General features: G+C 50.6%; 1 protein-coding gene across 5 annotated transcripts in view; it reads right to left on the bottom strand.

The window, feature by feature from the left end:
- HAS3 (hyaluronan synthase 3) overlaps positions 1–19656 on the bottom strand; it is a 36371-nt gene that overhangs the window by 12940 nt on the left and 3775 nt on the right. For 2 of the 5 annotated variants that reach the window (XR_008383009.1, XM_053605037.1), the window contains exons 2-3: positions 8714–9349; positions 5513–5614 (exon numbers count right to left, since the gene is read on the bottom strand). Coding sequence is in view for 4 of the 5 variants with exons in the window: in XM_053605037.1 (XP_053461012.1) it covers positions 5513–5614; positions 8714–9349 (738 nt within the window). In the remaining variant the exon portion in view is untranslated. Of the gene's footprint in view, positions 1–98; positions 3577–5512; positions 5615–8713; positions 9350–11888; positions 12013–12780; positions 12859–13315; positions 13542–19656 lie in introns of those variants that run through there. The other 3 variants (XM_053605016.1, XM_053605006.1, XM_053605027.1) reach the window with 3 other exon arrangements.

Below are 19656 nucleotides of genomic sequence, written 5' to 3'. Positions count from 1 at the left end.
CACTCCATTTTGTTACCTGTTCTATAGGGAAGGAAGTTGACCCTGCTTTTCATTATTTCAACTAAGCGACAATCTTACAAATGCTTTTGCTCCAGGAGGAAGCAAGCTTTGGTTTTTCAGCCTTAGCAAGGACTCACCTGCCAGTTATTTCACCAAAGATTCTGCCCCACCTGTACATAAAAGTTAAACTGCCATGAGTGTGGAGGTATCAGGGTGGGCATAGTATATTTTCCGAGTCCAGACAGAGGCAGCTGTGACATTTCCTACTTGAGTCCCATTGACAAAACTGTTCCTACTAATTCCTCTTTTGGAACTGGAATAAAGAACTTTCACTAAGTACAAAAGAGGTAGTCCAGATACCAGTATTATGTGAGAATCTTTATTTTGACAAGTGCAGTATAAAAAATTTGACCTGAAAAGTAAAAAAAGGCAGGTAAAAATAAATATGTTTACAAATTATTGTAGAAACAATACAAAAGAGGATTAAAATTCTCAATGAGGAAAAACCAAAATGTGTCCAATTGTATAAAGGCTCTTCCCTTGCGAGAAACGGGGATAAAGCTGAAGACCCAGTTTGGTTTTGCTGCTGAAAAATGTACAAAATAACTTAGAAAAAGGAGTTGAGGTCAAACCTTGTGAGCTCACTACCTGTACCTGCCTACTTTTGAGCTGAGGAACGTTGACCACAGTGCAAGGCAGAGCTGATGGTAGGACAGCCAGGAGTTCTCCATCCAGTTTCCATCATCCTACATTAACCTTCAAGTAAAAGCTGAAGAAAAACAAGCCCTTAGTGAGGTCGGAGCTCTGCAGTTGGCTGACCGGATTTCCTCCACTGTAGTGCTCAAAATTGTTTTCTTCTTGGCTAGTAGAGCTGCGTTTAGCAAATGCCTGCTGCCTCCCAGCTTTCCTGGATTGGGTCTGATGCCAGCCAACAGTCTTAAAAGCAACTCCAGGTCTGTGTGATGTTGCAACTGCTAGCTAAACCTGGAAAACCCTTGAGTTAAGGGGAGAAGGAAAGCACCAGGGTTTGCCCATCTGTGGCTCAGAACACTTTCTTTGTTGGAAGCACCTGGGTACACTAGAGGCTTGCCCCCTCAACTACTCTCCACCTTAGTGCTGGTTCTGAGGGGTTAGCTGGCCCCTATGAGAGTGGATGTTTGGAGAGATTGAGAAAGCAATCTTTAAGTCAAAGGCTGAGTCAAGATCCCACTGCTGAGGACAGTCTGTAAGTTGCCAGTCATTAGAAAATGGCTTTCCCTTACTCTTCAAAAGTAGCCAAGGGAAACTGAACAGCTTTGAACCACCGTGAGAAAACAAGAACCTTAGGATGTAGGAACCAATTCCATCTTCTAGTTTGGTTTCTGGAAAGAAGCACGCAAATACTCTCTGCAACCTGGCTATAGAATTCCACTAAGGAGAATAGAGTCTCGAAGATCCTTAGCTTGAATCCAAAGGTTCAACTTGGAAACACAGAAAACCTTTCCACTGGAGATGATTGTCAAGAACAGTAGCCTGAAAAGTCATGCATGCTAACCCAGCTGCCAAGGAATCCTGCCCAGGTCCAAGGTTGTAGCCAGTTTGGTCAGAAGCTCAGAGCATTTCCCGTATGTGCTGAGAGCAGAGAGTCCTGTAACAGCCTGGTCCTGCTCCAGTTGCCACCTTGAAAAACATGATCAGGGTGGAAAAGGTGGCTGTAGTTAAAATAATGGGCCTTTGAAAAAGGGAAGAGGATGTCTTAGCCTCAAATCAGAGCGAATTTCAGAGGAATTCAGGACTATACAGGTTAAAATATCCAAGACCTCACTTCCTTTCTGAACTTGTTAGGTTTTAATCTTCTTGATGACTAAAACATTTTATCTCCCCAGCAGAGATCACAGACAAGCCAAGAATCCATCCAGAAGTTTGAGCAATTTCCAGGTGGAATACGCAAGGCCTCCATATAGCCCATGCCCTTTAGTACCACCTCTTTGTTCTTCCTGGCAAACTTTCCTTTTTAATACATACTTTTAGAAGCAGTTCAGTGCTAACTTCCTGCTGGTTTGGTTCATCCCTGGGATGTTGAGATGTGGAGTGGGGTACATCATGTAAAGCACCATTCCTGGACCCTGTTTTCTGATGCCCAAAGATCAGGCTTCTGCTAAGCCTTGTATCTCAGGCACAGTCTTATTGCATTGATGGCTGGGGAGGGGGTTTGGGGGGACACTAGCTGGCCAGACCTCTCCACAGACATTCTCTTGCCACCTCTGGTTGCATTTTTATCAGTTAGGAGAGCCTCTTCCCTCAGGCTGTCATTGCTCATATACCTATCAGAAGTTGACACTGAATTGAACTTACTTGGTTAGCACACTACTGAGTTTCCTCCGGATCCCAGGAGAAACAGAATCTTTCCCAGAGGCCACTGCCTATGTGCAGATGGGCAGCCCAAGAGCATGCAAGACCTCTCTGCTCTGAGCCTCTTAAAAGTGTTGCCTCCTCTAAGTGGAGCTGCCCAGGCCATACTACAGTCACCATTCTTTGCATTTTAGATTTGTCCTTTGGACCATTAAGAAATTAAAACAGCACTCCCTCTTCCCTCCCACCCCATCTTTTCTCATTCATTCCCTTTTCCCTCCCTTACCCATTGCACTTTTCCCGCTCTGCTTGGGGGCTACGTCACACCTCAGCAAAAGCCAAACTATACTGCTCTGGCTTTTTCCCACATCTCCGGGCAATGATGGCCAGGTACAGCATGAGCAGGGCCACCCAGTAGCAACCGTACAGGATGGCCCCGGAGACAAGGAAAGCTAGCTCCGTCTCACTGAACAGGTCCTGGCAATAAGCTGTGTAGGCCAGCCCTCCCAGAAGAACTGCCACCCAGATGGACACAGGGATGAGGCCAATGAAGTTCACCACAATGGTTTTTCGGCCAGAGGTGCCCCAGCCAGATTTGTTGATGGTAGCAATGGCAAAGATCTTTGCTGGCAGGAGGCTGGACATGTAGAGAAGGGAGTAGAGGGACATGAAGATCATCTCTGCATTGCCTCGAAGGAAGCAGGCATAGGTAGCCTTGATAATGCCCACTAGCTGCACCGTCAGCAGGAAGAGGAGGATGTTCCAGATGCGGCCACGGTAGAAAAGCTGTATGACTGTGGCAATGAGGAAGAAGGGGAAGAAACCTGTGACCACTGATTCGTAGGTCATCCAGAGGTGATGTTTATGGAACCAGAGAGAATTGTAGAGCCACTCCCGGAAGTAAGACTTGCTCCAGCGGGTCTGCTGGTTCAGCCACCGGAGATACTTAGTGGGGGTCTCTGTGAGGCACTTAGAGCGAGCTGTATACTTAGTCCGGTAGCCAAGGCTCAGGACTCGATTGGTGAGGTGCCGATCATCCCCAAAGCTACACTTGCTGCCTAGGAACTTCTGATGGTACCAGTCCTCCAGGAATTGTTGGAGGAGGCTGTTGCGGTACATGCCCAAGGGCCCGCTGATACACTGCACACAGCCAAAGTAAGACTGGCAGGCCCGCTCCACATTGAAGGCCATCCAATACCGCACGCTGCTTAGGAAGGAGATCCACGAGTCATACTTGTTGAGGATCTGCAAAGGAATAGAGATGCTGGGCCTACCTCACCTGAGGATATAAGCCCAAGAGGCAGTACACAGAGACCTTGGGGCCTCCTATGCTGGGTTCTGTGGCCTATTGCTCAAATTCCTGGTCATCTGCTCTGCCCTGCTGAAGCTGGGGAACCCAAGGCCCAGAGGAGGCAACCACATGTATTGACTGTCCCTGGTACCAGCTCCTCTTCCCTACTGTAATTGGCACTGATTTTCCCAGCTAAGTTTCTCTGGCAGTCAGAGGTGTTTTTTTTTTTTTTTTTTGTAGAGACAGTCTCACTTTATGGCCCTGGGTAGAGTGCCGTGGCATCACACAGCTCACAGCAACCTCCAACTCCTGGGCTTAAGCGATTCTCTTGCCTCAGCCTCCTGAGTAGCTGGGACTACAGGCGCCTGCCACAACGCCCGGCTATTTTTTGGTTGCAGTTCAGCCGGGGCCGGGTTTGAACCCGCCACCCTCGGTATATGGGGCCGGCGCCTTACCGACTGAGCCACAGGCGCCGCCCTTTGTTTTTTATTTAAATGAGACAGAGTCTCACTATGTTGTCCTCGGTAGAGTGATATGACGTCACAGCTCACAGCAAACTCAAACTCTTGGGCCCAAGTGATTCTCTTGCCTCAGCCTACCAAGTAGCTGGGACTACTGGCACCCACCACAATGCCCAGCTATTTTTTGGTTGTAGATGTCGTTTGGCAGCAGGCTGGGTTTGAACCCGCCAGCTCTAGTGTGTGTAGCCAGTGCCCTACCCACTGAGCTACAGGTGCCACCAGTGGTATCTTTTATTTCTATTTTTAGAGACAAGAGTATTATTATTTGCCCTCAGTAGAGTACCAGGGCGTCACAGCTCACAGCACCCTCAAACTCTTGGGCCGAAGTGATTCTCTTGCCTCAGCCTCCCAAGTAGCTGGGATTACAGGCGCCTGCCACAACGCCTGGCTATTTTTTGGTTGTAGATGTCGTTGTTTGGCAGGCCCAGGCTAGGTTCAAACCCACCAGCTCCAGTCTATGTGGCCGGCACCCTAGCTGCTGAGCTACAGGTGCCCAAGCCCAGTCAGAGGTATCTTCAATTTCAGGAGGCAGCTAATAGTGGTGGCAGAGAAAAGGGCTTAGGTAAGATGTAATACACTACCCCAGCTACCTGTCCTGACCCTTACACAGTTAAAAGGCTTCTAGGGAAGACATGGTATGTTGTTTGCATTATCCTCTGGGAAATCTAGCCCCATAGTCTTACCATATTGCCTAGAGCTCTTCAGCCTAGTCCCTAAAGAGTAAGGACTTTCCAAGGGTCTAACTTTTGAGTTACTTGTTGCCTTGCAGCTCAGGCACAATCTTACTGCATTGATGGCTTGTTGTACAGGGAAAGGGGGGACACTGGCTAGCCCAGACTTCTCAGAAATTCTCTCACCACCTGTCTTCAGATGGAAGACTGGCTAGAAAGGGTGTACCTTACTACAGGGGTGGAACCTGAAGCCTTAAGGCCACATGTGGCCTTCTAGGTCCTCAAGTGCAGCCTTTTGACTAAATTTGAATTTTACAGAACAAATCTTTTTATCAAAAGGGATGCAGCAGAAAAAGATGACACTTTTCTGACCTTTGGTGCTTAAAAAAGAATCTTGAAATCAGAAGACTAGGTTCCCCACCTATGCTGGCTGTGGCCTCAAAATACTATGTCCCTACCCAAATTACAGGTTGTCTTCATACCTATTAAGTGATTTCCCCCCTCATGTGGAAAAAGCTGGAAAGGGATTGTGTATCAAATGATGCAAGCCCTTTGATACCAGTGAAAACTGTCCAGGGGGAACCTTTCCCCAAAATACTCAGAAAACAAGGTACCAGTTTCCCAGGCATATCCAGTTGGATTAGAAAGCAGGAAGCATCTAGAGATCCCTACCCCAGGAATCCCTGGTTACTCCTTACTTGGACATCTCCCCCGACTCCCCCTACTTGGGGATCCTCCTCCAGGACTCGAAGCATCTCGATGGTACAGGCTGGATCCAGCACAGTGTCAGAGTCGCACACCTGCAGAGGGAAGGTACTGTCAGCCCATTTTGACCTCAGACCTGCACTTGTACACACACGTACCTGTGCCACTAGGCTGTTCCCTAAGTGACATAAGCTCCCCTTACATGACTCACTTTCACCCACTAGCAGATCATCTAGGCCTAATAGAAGTGGCCAGAGGAAAACCAGGAAAGGAAGGAAAAGAGAGAGAAAGCCAGAAGACCAGGTGCTGGGCCTAGAAAGGGAAAAATGCTTAGTGCTGGACAAGTTTTTAGTCTCTACAGAGTTCCACAATATTTCAGTTTTTCTCTGGGGTCCCTGGGCAAGGGGACAAGTCACTGAAATCAGATGGACAGCACAGTAGGCTAAACCAAGGCCAGCAGATGCTCCTCAGAAGGCCAAGAAATGACTCCTGTCAGAGGCTACTGCCTGAAGCTATCCCATAGGGTTGTTAACAGCAGGGTCCCCATTTCAGCCTCTGGCTTCTTGGGCAACCTGCAGCAACAGTGGTGAGGATCTACCTACTCACAGACACCACTGACATCAAAACACTGCTAGGCCTCTGTGCCCCAAACACAAACTCCCTTGGCCAGTTGGGCATGGAAGCTGGCAGCAGCTGCCTCTAATCAGCCCCAAGGCTCACAGTCTGATTCTAACTAGTGATGAACCTGGGCTATGAATGCTTAACCTTGGTGGCTGACTCTGCCTTTGTTGAAAACTTTTCTTTTTTGAGACAGAGTCTCACTTTGTCACCATTGGTAGAGTGCTGTGGCATCATAGCTCACAGCAACTTCAAACTGTTGGACTCGAGATCTTGCCTCAGCCTCCTGAGTAGCTGGGACTACAGGCATCCACAAAGGCTCTCACTCATGCTCAGGCTGGTCTTGAACTCCTGAGCACAAGCAATTCACCTGCCTCAGCCTCCCAGAATCCACAGTGCTAGGACTACTGGGTGAGCCACTGCACCCAGCCTTGTCTTGTTTTCTAAAAAATTACTTGAGGTAGTGCATGCAAAGAATCCAGATAACCACTGGGTGGGGGAATTGGTTTATGGACCCCTGATTAAGCTCTATGGTCTCTATCTCAACACAGAGGATGAACCAAAACCCTGTTTTGCAAAAGCCTAAAATCCTTTACTAAAGTTGCTGAGTAAGATCCCATCAGCTTACAAAGACAAGACTGCCTTCAACCCTACCCAGTTTTCTCTTTCCACGTTAGACAGGACAGTCACAGACAAACAGCAACAGAAGACTAAGGGAGAGTCAGGCATGGCCATTAGCACCAGCAGGTCCCTCACACACACTCCTCCCTACCTCCCAGCCTCCCCAGACACATCTTCATATCCTGGTTGGTGCCTGGGAAGGACCCAGGGAGCCTCCTCAGCTTACAGGCCAAGTTTCCCAGCGCTCTGGCCTTCCTGCCCCCAGCTCCTGTTCTTCCTATGCTGCTTTGCTGCCTTCACTTCAGGGAGACCTTTCTAGCTGAGCAGGGTTTAGGAAAGACCTCTTATGCTGCCTAGGTATCCCTACTGGCTGGTTCTCTCCCTTAGAGGGAAAGGCTCTCACCAGGGCTGTTGGAAGACAGCCTGAAATCCATCAAACGTTCACTGGCTGCAGCCCAGGGCTGCCTTAGGCAGTGATACCAGGATCATAAAGAGAAAGGCATGGCTCAGGTGTGTGAGCTTGTCTGCTGATCCACCAGCATGCATGGGACGTGACAAGAAAAGGGAAATGTGTGGCATAGCAGCTTCTGGAGGTGGGGGGAAGATTCTTGTGCTTCAAGGGAGTAGATGACAAAGTCACATGGTCATTTTATGGCTTGAGCATGTGCCAGAGCTCAAGAGATTTTTTTCCCCTAAGCAACTGGGTCCCCAGAAAAGTTTCACAAAGGCCCTACAAGCCCAAGTGAACTGTGAAACAAACAGCTTTTTAGGCCCTCATCCCTTCCTATGTGGCTGAGGAGGTCCTTGGGCCTAGAAAAAGATAAAGGTATTGACTCTTAGAGGAATATAACTTTCAACCCCCACTCCCATCTATGCAAGCGAATTTTAGGTGGGTGCACTGTAGAAAATGTAAATGGTATTAGATGACTGGACTCGATGTTAGCAAGACTGAGTTGGCACACAGATGGGATACCAAAACAGCCACTATTCAAGCATTTATCAAGTGGTAGGCAGAACCCTCCCCTGGCAGGTGTGGAAAAGGAGACAGAGGGACGGAGGCAGTGTAGATGCTGTGAAAAATTCTGGACCAAAAATCCAGGGTCCTGAGTTTTAGTTTCTACTGAAATGTGTATTGAATTTTGTACTGATAATGTGTAACTTTAATCTTCTCAGTTCAAAGTTTTGTTAATTTGGAAACCGAAGCTATGTTAACCATATCAACATAATGATATTTCCAGGCTCATATCAACAACCACCTTGACCAGAAGTTGGGCAGGGTCTGCTTAAGGTCCCAGGCCTGCCACTGCTATTGCAAAATGAGGCTGGTAGGTCATTCATACCTTGTCCATCTTCCTCCTCACAGATGTGATTTTTGACACCAGGAAGAGTGGGACTTTGGGGCCCATAACAAAAACATTTTGAGTGCTTTTGAGCTGGATTTCTTTTGCTGTTCACCATATTTTATGAAATAGAGGCTGATCCCCTATTGTCAGTGGTGAGACAGTATTGCACCACAGGTAAGAGCAGACAGTGCAGATGGCCTGGGCTCTGCTACTCTTGCTAGCAGTAGGACACTAAGCAAGTTGCATACCCTGAGAGTGGAGATAATAATAGAGTACTTATTCCCGGGCAGTATTAGGATTAAAAGAGCTAATATCTTTGAAGTGCCTACAACTGTGCCTGATGTGACGTGAATGCTGTACACCTGTTTGCTGTCATTGAGATAGCAGTTAGAGGTCTGCCCAGGGTCACAGAGCTACACAACAGCAGAACCAGGGTTCCAATCCAGTTGTGTTTGACCCAGGCCTGCTATTCAGAACCACTGTGCCTGGTCGCCTTTAGTGAAGAGGAAGGGTGTAAATACCACAAGGCACCACCTCCAGTTCCTGGAAAAAAGTATGCCCAGCTGGCCAGATACATCCCCATATATACATATTCTAGGGGGACACCCTTACCTGGATGTAGTCCACTGAATCACCAAGGGCCTTGAAGGCTGTGTACATGACTTCGCGCTTGCCTCCCCACTTCTGCATGATGCATGAGAAGGTGCTGGCACGCACTACGTTCCGTACGCGGTCCATGCCCTCCTGTAGGCTTGCCTCTGTCTCACCTTCACCAGCCTCGTGGAAGTTGCTGCGCCACACAAAAAAGCCGGCTTGCTCAGTGCCACCTAGCACTTCATGGAAGATGTCCAGCATGTAGGCGTCTTCCTGGCGATTGCCATCCACCACCATGACCACCTTGAGGTCAGGGAAGGCGATGCGCTGGGCAGAGCGCAGGCACTTGCGCAAGTAGTCAGGGTCTTCCTGGTATGCAGCAATGCACAGCGCCACCGAGCCCCGACGGGGAGAGGGCAGCTTCAGTGGCCGGCTGGCCCGTCGCATGCGCCTGTGCTCCAGGAAGGCAAACAAGCTCTGGATGAGCAGGTGCAGGCCCAGGATGGCGCCGTACAGGCCAAAGGACAGGTAGTGCTTTTCTGTGTGGATGAACTGGTAGCCTGTCACATAGGCTGCCAGGATGCCACCCAGCACTGCCAGGGCAAACAGGCTGGTGCCCACCACACGCAGGGCTGTTGTCAGCTGCACCGGCATCTGGCAGGAGAAACCAGGAGATGTGGGGTAAGGCAGGAGGTAACTTTCCAGCAGTGGGAAAGTGAATATTCTCTATGTCTGGCCTAGAACAGTGGAAATGACCCACTAATAAAAAGCATTACCGGGCGGCGCCTGTGGCTCAAGGAGTAGGGCGCCAGTCCCATATGCTGGAGGTGGCGGGTTCAAACCCAGCCCCGGCCAAAAAAAAAAAAAAAAAAAAGCATTACCACTTGCTGAGTACGATTAACACTTGTAGACTCAGAAGCCAAGGTAGTGGGGGTCAGCCCTACCATTTGCTCTCTGTGACTTCTTAAGTTATTTCATCTGTAAAATGGATTGCAATACTAACCTCCTAGGATTTTTGAGGGTTAACTGGGTGATGTGCTATAAAACATTCAGGGTAGCATTTAGCATGAGACAAGTCAAAGCCCAGAATGAGTTATGAGACACTCATGGCAGGTAGATGGCAGAACTAGCATCTGCCTGACCCAAAGCTCCAAAGCTTTTTTTTTTTTTTTTTTTGTTTTGAGACAGAGTCTTGCTTTGTTGCCCTTGGCACAGTGCCATGGTGTTATAGCTCACAGCAACTTAAAACTCTGGGGCTCCAGCAATCCTTTTAACTCAGCCTCAAGTCTCTGGGACTACAGGCACCCACCACACACCTGGCTATTTTTAGAGATGAGGTCTCACTCTAGCTCAGGCTGGTCTCAAACTCCTGAGCTCAGGCAATCTACTCTCCTCTGCCTCCCAGGGTGCTAGCATTACAGGCGTGAGCCACTGTGTGGGGCCCTGATCCAAAGCTCTTGTGAGGTAAGCTTCAGCAGGGCGAGCCCAAGGCCAGAGGCAGCTCTGAGCACCTGAGCTGCAGCCAGCAGGGCCAGAGAGGGGGAGTGGAGAGGGAGGGGCAGGAAGGCAGCCAGGGGCATAGGAGTGTCTCCCTACCCAGTACCTGTTGTGGGAGGGCAGGCTCCAGTAAAGCACAGCTACCATAAGGTCCAGGAAGAAAGTAGGGGAAGAAAAGAAAGCAGGAAACAAGGGAGAAGTGAAGGCTTCTCTTTCTCAAGGCAACAATCAGTAAGAGGAACTTTGCCTGGGTTCTCCATTCCATTCTCCACTTTCTTGCCTTTTTCTCATTCAATTGAGAGGCAGGAAAGAAAGGGAATGAGAGCTGGGGTGTAGACAGCCCTCAAGCCCAGCTCTGAAGCGCACCATGAGGGTACTGCAGTCACTACTGCAGCAGCCAGGAGAGGTGCTGCCTGGGGAGCCTGGCGGCATCTGTGTTCATCCTCCTGCCGGGCAACTCCTGTTAACAACGGCCAAGTTTCTGTTTGCAACTAAGTCAGGGCTCCTAACATCTGCCCTGTTGGAACTGGCTGTTTTAGTGAGGAGAGCCCAGGCCTTGGCACCAGAAATTTGGGCCCATCAGTACAAGGGGAGCTCTAATGGTTTCTTGTTTGTGTCTCCGGTAAATAATTTCCTGAAAATGAAACTCTTCAGCCCTTTGGAGCTACCCAAGTAGTAATGCTCACTGTGGTTTCCTCCAGAACCCAGGAGGGGAGGGGATGTGGAATATCGGTCGGAGGGGACAAAAAGGTGACAAGGACGGCTCCATGCCCTCCATTCTGACCCAGGCCTTCTCTACATCTCCTCTTCCTGTCACTTTACTGATTTGGAGAACCCCGTTTCCACCCCAGGTCTACAGACAATAACATCTCACTTTCAAAGCTTGCTCCAACTCTAGGTCTCAGAAAAATGGAGCCCCCCCCCCAACACAAATGCACCTTCCTGTCAGGGGACACCTCTCACACGGTAGGGGTGAGGAACACACAGTCACCGCCTAAATCAGCCTGAGACGCAGGCACCGGCAGCCTTCCAACAGCTTCGGTCCGGAAAGAGCTGTTGGCAGCCTCACCTCTCCGGGAAGCGCAGCCTCCCAGCGCCCTGCCCCACCATCCCGGGGAGCCTGCCGCGTGCTTCTTCTGCAGGGTTCCCAGTCCTCCCTAGGCCGCCCCACACTGCGCGCGCCTGCACCCGTGGCCCAGGGGTGCCCTGGCCCCCTCGAGCTCACGTGCGGGGTGCAGGGTAGCAGCCCCGCTGCCCGCCTGTGCTCGGAAGGGCCGCAGACGCGGGTGCTGAGGCCAAGCCAGCAACCTGCCTGGCGCTCGCGCCCCGCCTCGGCGCACTACTGGAGGCGGTGCCCACCGCTCAGAGCAGCCGGGAAGGCACTCGCCACGCTTCTCGCCCCCACGTGAGCCTTGTTTCTTGGCAAAGACGGCGCCGGCCACACCCACGTGTCGGTTTCCCACGACCTGGCCGGGAAGGAACGGAAAACCCATAGGAACCACTGTCCGACCAGGCCTCGCTCATCTTTCCAGGGCTCCAGCTACCTTGGCAAAGTGTGCCTGCAGACAAAGGCAGCATTCCCGGTGTCACTGGCCCCCTCCTTCCCCGGCAGGACCCCTCCCCTGCAGGAATCAGGCACTACCCCTCTCCCCCCGCACCGCCCCCCAGGACCCAAGAAAGTCCCGCAGCCGGATACCCCACGTGCAGTCAGGCGCTGGTTCCAGCTCTGGTTGAGGGTTCCCCTGCGCAGGCAGTGGCTGTGTCACCCCAAAGCCGGAGGAGGTGGTGGGGAAGGGGCTGATCCTAAAACGCGGACCGCCTCTCCTCCCCACACCCTTTGCTCATCCTGGGGAACGCGGCCCCGGCAGACTGACACGCACTCGCGCTTCAAGGACACGAGGTTGGGGGCGCTACTCAAGACCAGCCCCGGGACAACGAAAGGACAAAACCCCGCCAAGGACACACGCCTCTATCCACCCCCAACCCCAAACTTTGAGGGGCCGCCAGATCTGCAGTCTCTCCAGCTGACAGGTGCGCCCCGCTGCGGGGCCCACAAGCGGCGGAATGGAAACTTGTGCGCGATGCGGGGGCTCTTTCTCTTGCGCCCGGCAGCCCTCTGAGCCGGCACGGGAAGGGAAGCCCAGCCCCGCAGGCACGGGCTGCCGCGGCCCGGCTGACCCTCAGGAACCCGGCGCCAAGACTCTTGGTGCTCGGACAGGTGCGAACTCCCCGGCGGGCGTGGAAGGTGGGGGAGGGGAGCTTCCCCCAGCCCGGCGACCCACACGGTCCGACCTCCGATTCATTTACTAACCAGCCGCCGCAAGGAGGAGGGGAGGGGAGGTCGGAGCAGGAGGGGATGGAAGAAGAAAGGAAGGAGGAGTCGGTGGGGAGGAGGCTGCAGGAACCGTGCCTGGAAACCTCGGGCTGCGGCAGCCCCCAGCCCGCCTCCCGGCGCCTCAAGGCGGGGGACCCGCGTGGGTCCGGGGGCTCGGCTAGAGACACCCGGAGCCTGGCGCGCCCGGGTCCTCCGCAACCCTCGCGGGGCACGGGCCTCCGGTGGCCGGCCCCGCTCACCGGTCCCTGCTCACCGTGCCGCCGGCTGCCCGCGCTCCGGTGCTCAGCAGGCCCGCGGCGGCTCCATGCCCCTCCTCCCGCTCCTCGCCGCAGCCACCGCGCGCTTCGACTGAAGATCGCTGGCCCCGCCGAGCCGCCTTTAAGTACCGAGCGCGTCGCCGCCGGGAGAGGCGCCCTCCTCCGGCCCCGGGACCCGGAAAGTTGGCAAGAGTGGGAGGGCTCCCCGCGGGCGCATCCCCTAACCAGCTCCGTCGGAGGGAGCGCCCGGGCCAGCTCTCGGCTGGGACGCCGGGTCCCGCGTGGACCCGGCTCCTTTGGCTTGCGGAGATTCGCATCCTCTGCGCCCTCTTGGAAACTGGGTTCTGCCAATGCGGCCCAAGACCGAGCTGAGCGCTCGCCCCGGGGCCAACTGCCCAAGGAGGGAGGTCATTGTGCCCAACTTAGAACCTAAAGCGTGGTTAACTTTAAAGCTAACACGTTGGGACTTAACATTCTTACTCTCCGTCCCCGCCCCCACGCCCAGCTTTCTGAGCCTGAAAACCTACTCACCCTGCAAAGCAGGAGAGCGGGTTGAAATCTTTCCCCGACTTCTGCACACAAAAGGGCTGTCCGCTGTATGCGTGGGCTCCCTAAAACCAAGACAGTAGAACCTTCTTGCTGGCACAAAGGAGCAGAAGAGAATTATTGTCAAATATAAAAAGGCTGGTCAGAGAAGGTGTTAACAATTGTGACAGCTTAGCTTAGAATTCCGCAGTGGGGCGCTGATGACTTTAAGGCTGTTTGCAAGAACTGCAAATGATTTTGCGGGAACCTCACAGGTTCCGGTGTCTTAAAGCCAAAACAACTCCTTCTTCTCTTTTTTTACACCTTTACTTCCGACAAGCATGACCTCTTCGCTTCCCAACTGACCTATCTCCAGTTGATTCCAAGATGGTTCTAGACTCGGGTGAGGTGACGTGGGATGGGGGAGACAGGGGAGTTACGGAGGAAGGCAGTGTAGAACCAGCTGAAGACACTTTTTACATTTCAAAAAGAACTTTAAAAGAAATTATAATTGAAGACTGGTAAAGTGAAATTACATGTCCTTCAAACATGTCCTGAGATAATTTCTATTACTTCTCAAGATGCAACGAATCTATAGGTACTGGGGTTGCAGTTTATAAACTGCTCCTCTCAGAAGTCATAGGGACTCTGGAGCTGCCCACCCTTACTCAACTCTGGGCCCCTGAGATTACTCCTCATTTCCAGGCAGGCAAAGACACCAGGCACACCTACTCCTCCCACTCCATCTTGCATTACAAAAATCAAATTACTTTTGCTTGAGAACATCATTAATGTGCTATAGGGTTTAAGTGTTTGTTTTTTAAAACTTTCTTTTTTTTTTTTTTGGTTTTTTGGCCAGGGCTGGGTTTGAACTCGCCACCTCCGGCATATGGGACCGGCACCCTACTCCTTGAGCCACAGGCGCCACCCCTTTTAAAACTTTTTTTTAAAAAACAGAGTCTTACTCTGTTGTTCAGGTTAGAGTGCTCTGACATCATAGCTCACCACAACCTCAAACTCCTGGGCTCAAGAGATGCTCTTGCCTCAGCCTCCCGCGTAGCTGGGACTATAGGCATGTGCCACCACACCTGGCTAGTTTTTCTGTTTTTAGTAGAGATGGGGTTTCACTTTTGCTCAGCCTGGTCTTGAACTCCTGAGCTCAAGCAATCCACCCACCTCAACCTCCCAGAGGGATAGGATGACAGGTTTGAGTCACCAGCCTGACCTTAAAACTAGTAATCCACAATGGAAATGGGTTTGACCTTCAGAGGGCCTGAGGGGCCCTACTAGAACCCCTCATTCACAAAAGGACACTGAGATGGAAAGAGGGGGGCTCTGCAGTCAGCCAGCCAGAGGGTCTTCATCCCAGAAATAGGGTTGTTAGGATTATTATGAGATTTGAGGTGACTGGCTGAGGGAGAGCTCAGCAAATGTTAGCTCCAGTTAATCTCAACCTTCATTCACCCATACTATGGATTCTACTTGCCCGTCCCTCTAGAGCACCCAGTCACAGAATGTTCAGAGACCAGAGTTTCCCTGTGTCTATTTATTGCATTAGGGACTCCCAGAGCCCTGGACCTCTTCCTCCACATGCAGAGGCATTACAGAGACTTGAGGATCTGTCTGATCCTACCTCCTACCCAAATTCACAGTCTGCAAAATTTTAGAGTAGGGAAAACAACCAGGGGCTGGGCAAGGACAAAAACGAATCCATCCGTCTGCGGGGGGGCGGGGGGGGGCGGGGAGCAAATGCCCCACTTAGAGGACCAGAGTCCTCCCTGTGGAGGGAGTGCCCAGTGTGGCCAGGAGCTCTTTTGTCAAGAGAAGCCATAAATTCATGTGTTTCGTTTTGTTTTTTTATGGGAAATCTCACAATTTTAAGTGTTGATAATTCATACAAATGTTGAAGGAGGAAAAAACACTCCATAGGCCAGGCAAAATGTGCCTCTGAGTCACATCCAGCCATGCTTATAAGTGACCTGGTTAGAGCTCAAGGAATGGAACAGCCAGTTTGGAAAGATCCTTTCTGCCCTCAACCCAATAGCAACAAGACTTCTCTGGGTGCTAATTTGTTTCCCTGGGACTGGTCCAGGATCATCTCATGCTTAAGTCTCCAACTATGTCCCAGGGGCTTACTGCTGGTCCTTTTCTGCTGGCCCCAGGAAGTTTCCCAGGTGGGGCTAGTTAAGCACAGCCACACTGGTCAATTAGAACCTCTGAAATGAATAGTAGATGCTGATGCACCATCAGGGGAACAATTCGCACTCTGCTGGGGCCAACTGGCTTTGCTCCCTAACTGGCTTCCCCTGGGGAGCAGACTCTCTTTTTCTGATCTGCAGGGCCAGGGACCTGGTGTTATCAGGCAGATAAGAGAGCCTTTACCTTTGTGGCAGTCTATGCCAGGGAGGATTTGCCTATAATTAGCATCCAGTTCGTGGTACCCTATTTGCATTCATCCCTTTAGGAGGAAGTAGGTAGGGGAGTCTTTAACGGACTGATACAATAAAGCTGGAGTTTATCTCTGCTTACCACTAGGGATTTAGCAATAGGACTAATTCCACACCCAATCACTTAAAAACGTGAATTCAGATGTTGCTGAATTGGCTTTCACACAGGTTCCAAAGGATAAGCCTCCGATTTGGCTCAGGAGTATGAGGATTTGGGCTGCACTTCAACATTATTTAACAAATGCTGAATCCCTGCTCTGAGCAGAGAATGGTGCCTTTGGTACCCAGATATCTCAGTCTCGTCCCACCATCTAGAAGGTTATCCATCTTGAAGACAAATAACTTGAAAATTAAGTCACTGTACAAGGCAGTTTATGATTAAATGTTGATAAGAGAATTCAACAAGAAGAGTTTGAGAAATTTCTTTTTCTTTCTTTTTTTTTTTTTTTGTAGAGACAGAGTCTCACTTTATGGCCCTCGGTAGAGTGCCGTGGCCTCACCTAGCTCACAGCAACCTCCAACTCCTGGGCCTAAGCGATTCTCTTGCCTCAGCCTCCCGAGTAGCTGGGACTACAGGCGCCCGCCACAACGCTCAGCTATTTTTTGATTGCAGTTCAGCCGGGGCCGGGCTTGAACCCGCCACCTCGGTATATGGGGCCGGCGCCCTACCAACTGAGCCACAGGCGCAGCCCCGAGTTTGAGAAATTTCAAGAAAGATCTCTATGAGCTAGAATGTGCTGGGCTGAGTGTCACAGAGAATTTGAGCTGCTGTATAGAAAGATGAGAGCAGGCTGTGCACCCATAGCTCAGTGGTTAGGGTGCCGGCCACATACAACAGGGCTGGCAGGTTCAAACCCAGCCTGGGCCTGCTAAACAACAATGGCAACTACAACAACAACAACAAAATAGTTGGGCATGGGTGGTGCCTGTGGCTCAAAGAGTAGGGCGCCAGCCCCACATAGTGGAGGTGGTGAGTTCAAACCCAGCCCTGGCCAAAAACTGGAAAAAAAAAAAAAAATAGCCGGGTGTTATGGCAGGTGCCTATAGTCCCAGCTACTTGGGAGGCTGAGGCAAGAGAATCACTTAAGCCCAAGAGTTGAGGTTTCTGTGAACTGTGATGCCACAGCACTCTACCAAGGACAACATAGTGAGACTCTGACTCAAAAAAAAAAAAGATGAGAACATTCTAGGTAGCTTAGGTACAAGACTAGGAATAGGAATGGGTGAAAGGAGTTTAAAGGACAGTCAAGAGAGAACTGGATGAAACAAGAAATTTACACTAAAGAACTTCCTGGGTGGCGCCTGTGGCTCAAGGAGTAGGGTGCCGGTCCCATATGCTGGAGGTGGCGGGTTCAAACCCAGCCCCGGCCAAAAGAAAAAAAAAAAGAATTTCCAACAAGGCCTGCTTTACAGGAGGTGGCTGATAACCTCTAGCTTCTCTGAGGATGCTAGGGACAGAACTCGGAGAGCCTTGAGAGACCAGATAAAGAGTCTGGATTGTATCTGGTAGGTTATGGAGAATTGCTGAACACATCTGAGCAAGGCAGTAATAGGCAAGGCATGGGGTTTAGGAGATCTGTTCAGAGGCAGGTAAAGCAGCAAAGGCCAAGGAGCTGTGATGAGAACTGTGGGTGCAGGCTTCAGGAGGTGAAGGAGAGGGCAGGCAGTGTCAGCGGTCCTGGGCACCGCTGCTAAAGGGATGTGAAGGAATAAGATAAAGGGACTTCTACGGTTTAGAGCCTCGAAGAGGGCTTTCTAGAACTTGGGAGAATTTGAGATAACTGAAGTTGACAGTTTCACAAACAAAGACTTCACCATTCAGCTAATTTTCAAATCCAAACTCATGAATTGCTCAAATACTTTGCACCAGTAGGAGTCTGCCCTTCAATGGCTCTGTCATCACTGGTGCTTGAAGCTCAGAGGAATCTTGCCAGTGCCCAGGTGCTCCATCAGTCCTACTTTTCTGCTTTACTGTCCCCCGATGAGTGACTTGAACAGGGATGGGGTGGGGGGGGAGACGAGAGTAGTCATAGAGCTCCACAGGTTTGCTCCTCACCCTCTGTCCTCACGCTTCAATGCTCCTCCCTGGCGTCCAGCCCGTACTTTGTAATGAAACCAAACAGAATGGAGGAGGGTGACAGCCAAGTTCCGCAGGTCTCCTGATCCCTTTAGGCTTCATCCCATCAACTTCCCCTGGGCTGACCATCACAAAAACCTCTTGAAGCTAACAAAGGTGACTTTAAAATGGCTTCCCAATAGTAGCAGGTTATGTTCCCCCAGCTGACTACACAGAGCTTTCTCCTCAAGGCAGCTTAAGCTGCAATACTAGTTAATACATAATTCAAAGTGGGAAGTATGTGCCTTGACTACAGCAAGGCAGCTACTACCAGACAAAGTTATCCTTTCATAACTTCCCCCTCTTACAGCCAAGCACCCTGTAATCAGTACCATTTCCAGGTGCTATGTTTGAAGAAGCCGGCTAAGGACTTTCCTGTGCTGCAGTTACAACAGTTAGATTTTAACTCCAGTCTCTCTCCCCTCTGATGGAAGAATCATTTTCATTTCGAATTAAGGGGCCAGGTTCTCTTATGCGGACTTGAAGGTCAGGATTTGGAGGGCACACCAGACTGATAACCGAATATCAAACCAGACCTGGAGATGCTTTTCTTGGAATCCTAAACAGAAAAAGCTCTTCCCAGCCATGTTTCTTTTCTCTCTCTCTCCTCAGAAAATGTAGGAAAAAATCCAGAAGGCAATTTTCAACCAAATTCTATCTTCTTGGTGGAATATTGTGTAGCTACTAAAAATTCTGTTCAAGAGGAAAATAGACGAATATGCAAAAAACCTTATGATGCAGTATTAGAATGGAATATGAAATTGTTATGCATGAATAACTATATTTGTTTCTGTTTTCTTTGAAATTCTCTCAATTACAAGGCATGAGAGAAACTCACCCAAATAGTATGATCTGGTTTGATATTAAGATCAGATTTGAGGGCGGCGCCTGTGGCTCAGTGAGTAGGGCGCCGGCCCCATATGCCGAGGGTGGCGGGTTCAAGCCCAGCCCCAGCCAAACTGCAACCAAAAAATAGCCGGGCGTTGTGGCAGGCGCCTGTAGTCCCAGCTACTCAGGAGGCTGAGGCAAGAGAATCACGTAAGCCCAAGAGCTGGAGGTTACTGTGAGCTGTGTGATGCCACGGCACTCTACCGAGGGCAGTACAGTGAGACTCTGTCTCTACAAAAAAAAAAAAAAAGATCAGATTTGATATTAAAATCATGTTTAATATCATGTTTTTTTTTGTTTTTTTTTTGAGACAGAGTGTTACTCTATCACCTTGGGTGGAGTGCAGCAGTGTGATAGCTCACAGCAAACTCAAACTCTTGGGGTCAAGTGACATGATCCTCTTGTCTCAGCCTCCTCAGTAGCCCCCCATCACAATGCCCAGCTAATTTTTCTTTTTTTTTTTTGAGGCAGAGCCTCAAGCTGTCGCCCTGGATAGAGTGCTATGGCATCACAGCTCACAGCAACCTCCAACTCCTGGGCTCAAGCAATTCTCCTGCCTCTGCCTTCCCAGTAGCTGGGACTACAGGCGCCCACCACAACGCCCAGCTATTTTTTGGTTGCAGCCTTCATTGTTGTTTGGCGGGCCCAGACTGGATTCGAACCCATCACCTCAGGTGTATGTGGCTGGCGCCTTAGCCGCTTGAGCCACAGGTGCCGAGCCGCCTAGCTAATTTTTCTATTTTTAGTAGAGCGGGTGTCTCACTCTTGGTCAGGCTAGACTTAATCTCCTGAGCTCAGGCGATCTACCTGCCTCAGCTTCCCAGAGTGCTAGGATTACAGGTGTGAGCCACCTTGCCTGCCCTCAGATTTAATATTATATTAATAGGTTTGATACT

The sequence above is a fragment of the Nycticebus coucang genome, chromosome 2 (genome assembly GCF_027406575.1).
Source record: "Nycticebus coucang isolate mNycCou1 chromosome 2, mNycCou1.pri, whole genome shotgun sequence".
Classification (NCBI taxonomy): Eukaryota; Metazoa; Chordata; class Mammalia; order Primates; family Lorisidae; genus Nycticebus; species Nycticebus coucang.
Note: the sequence above shows the minus strand (reverse complement) of the source record. Positions and strands in the feature narration are given on the sequence as shown.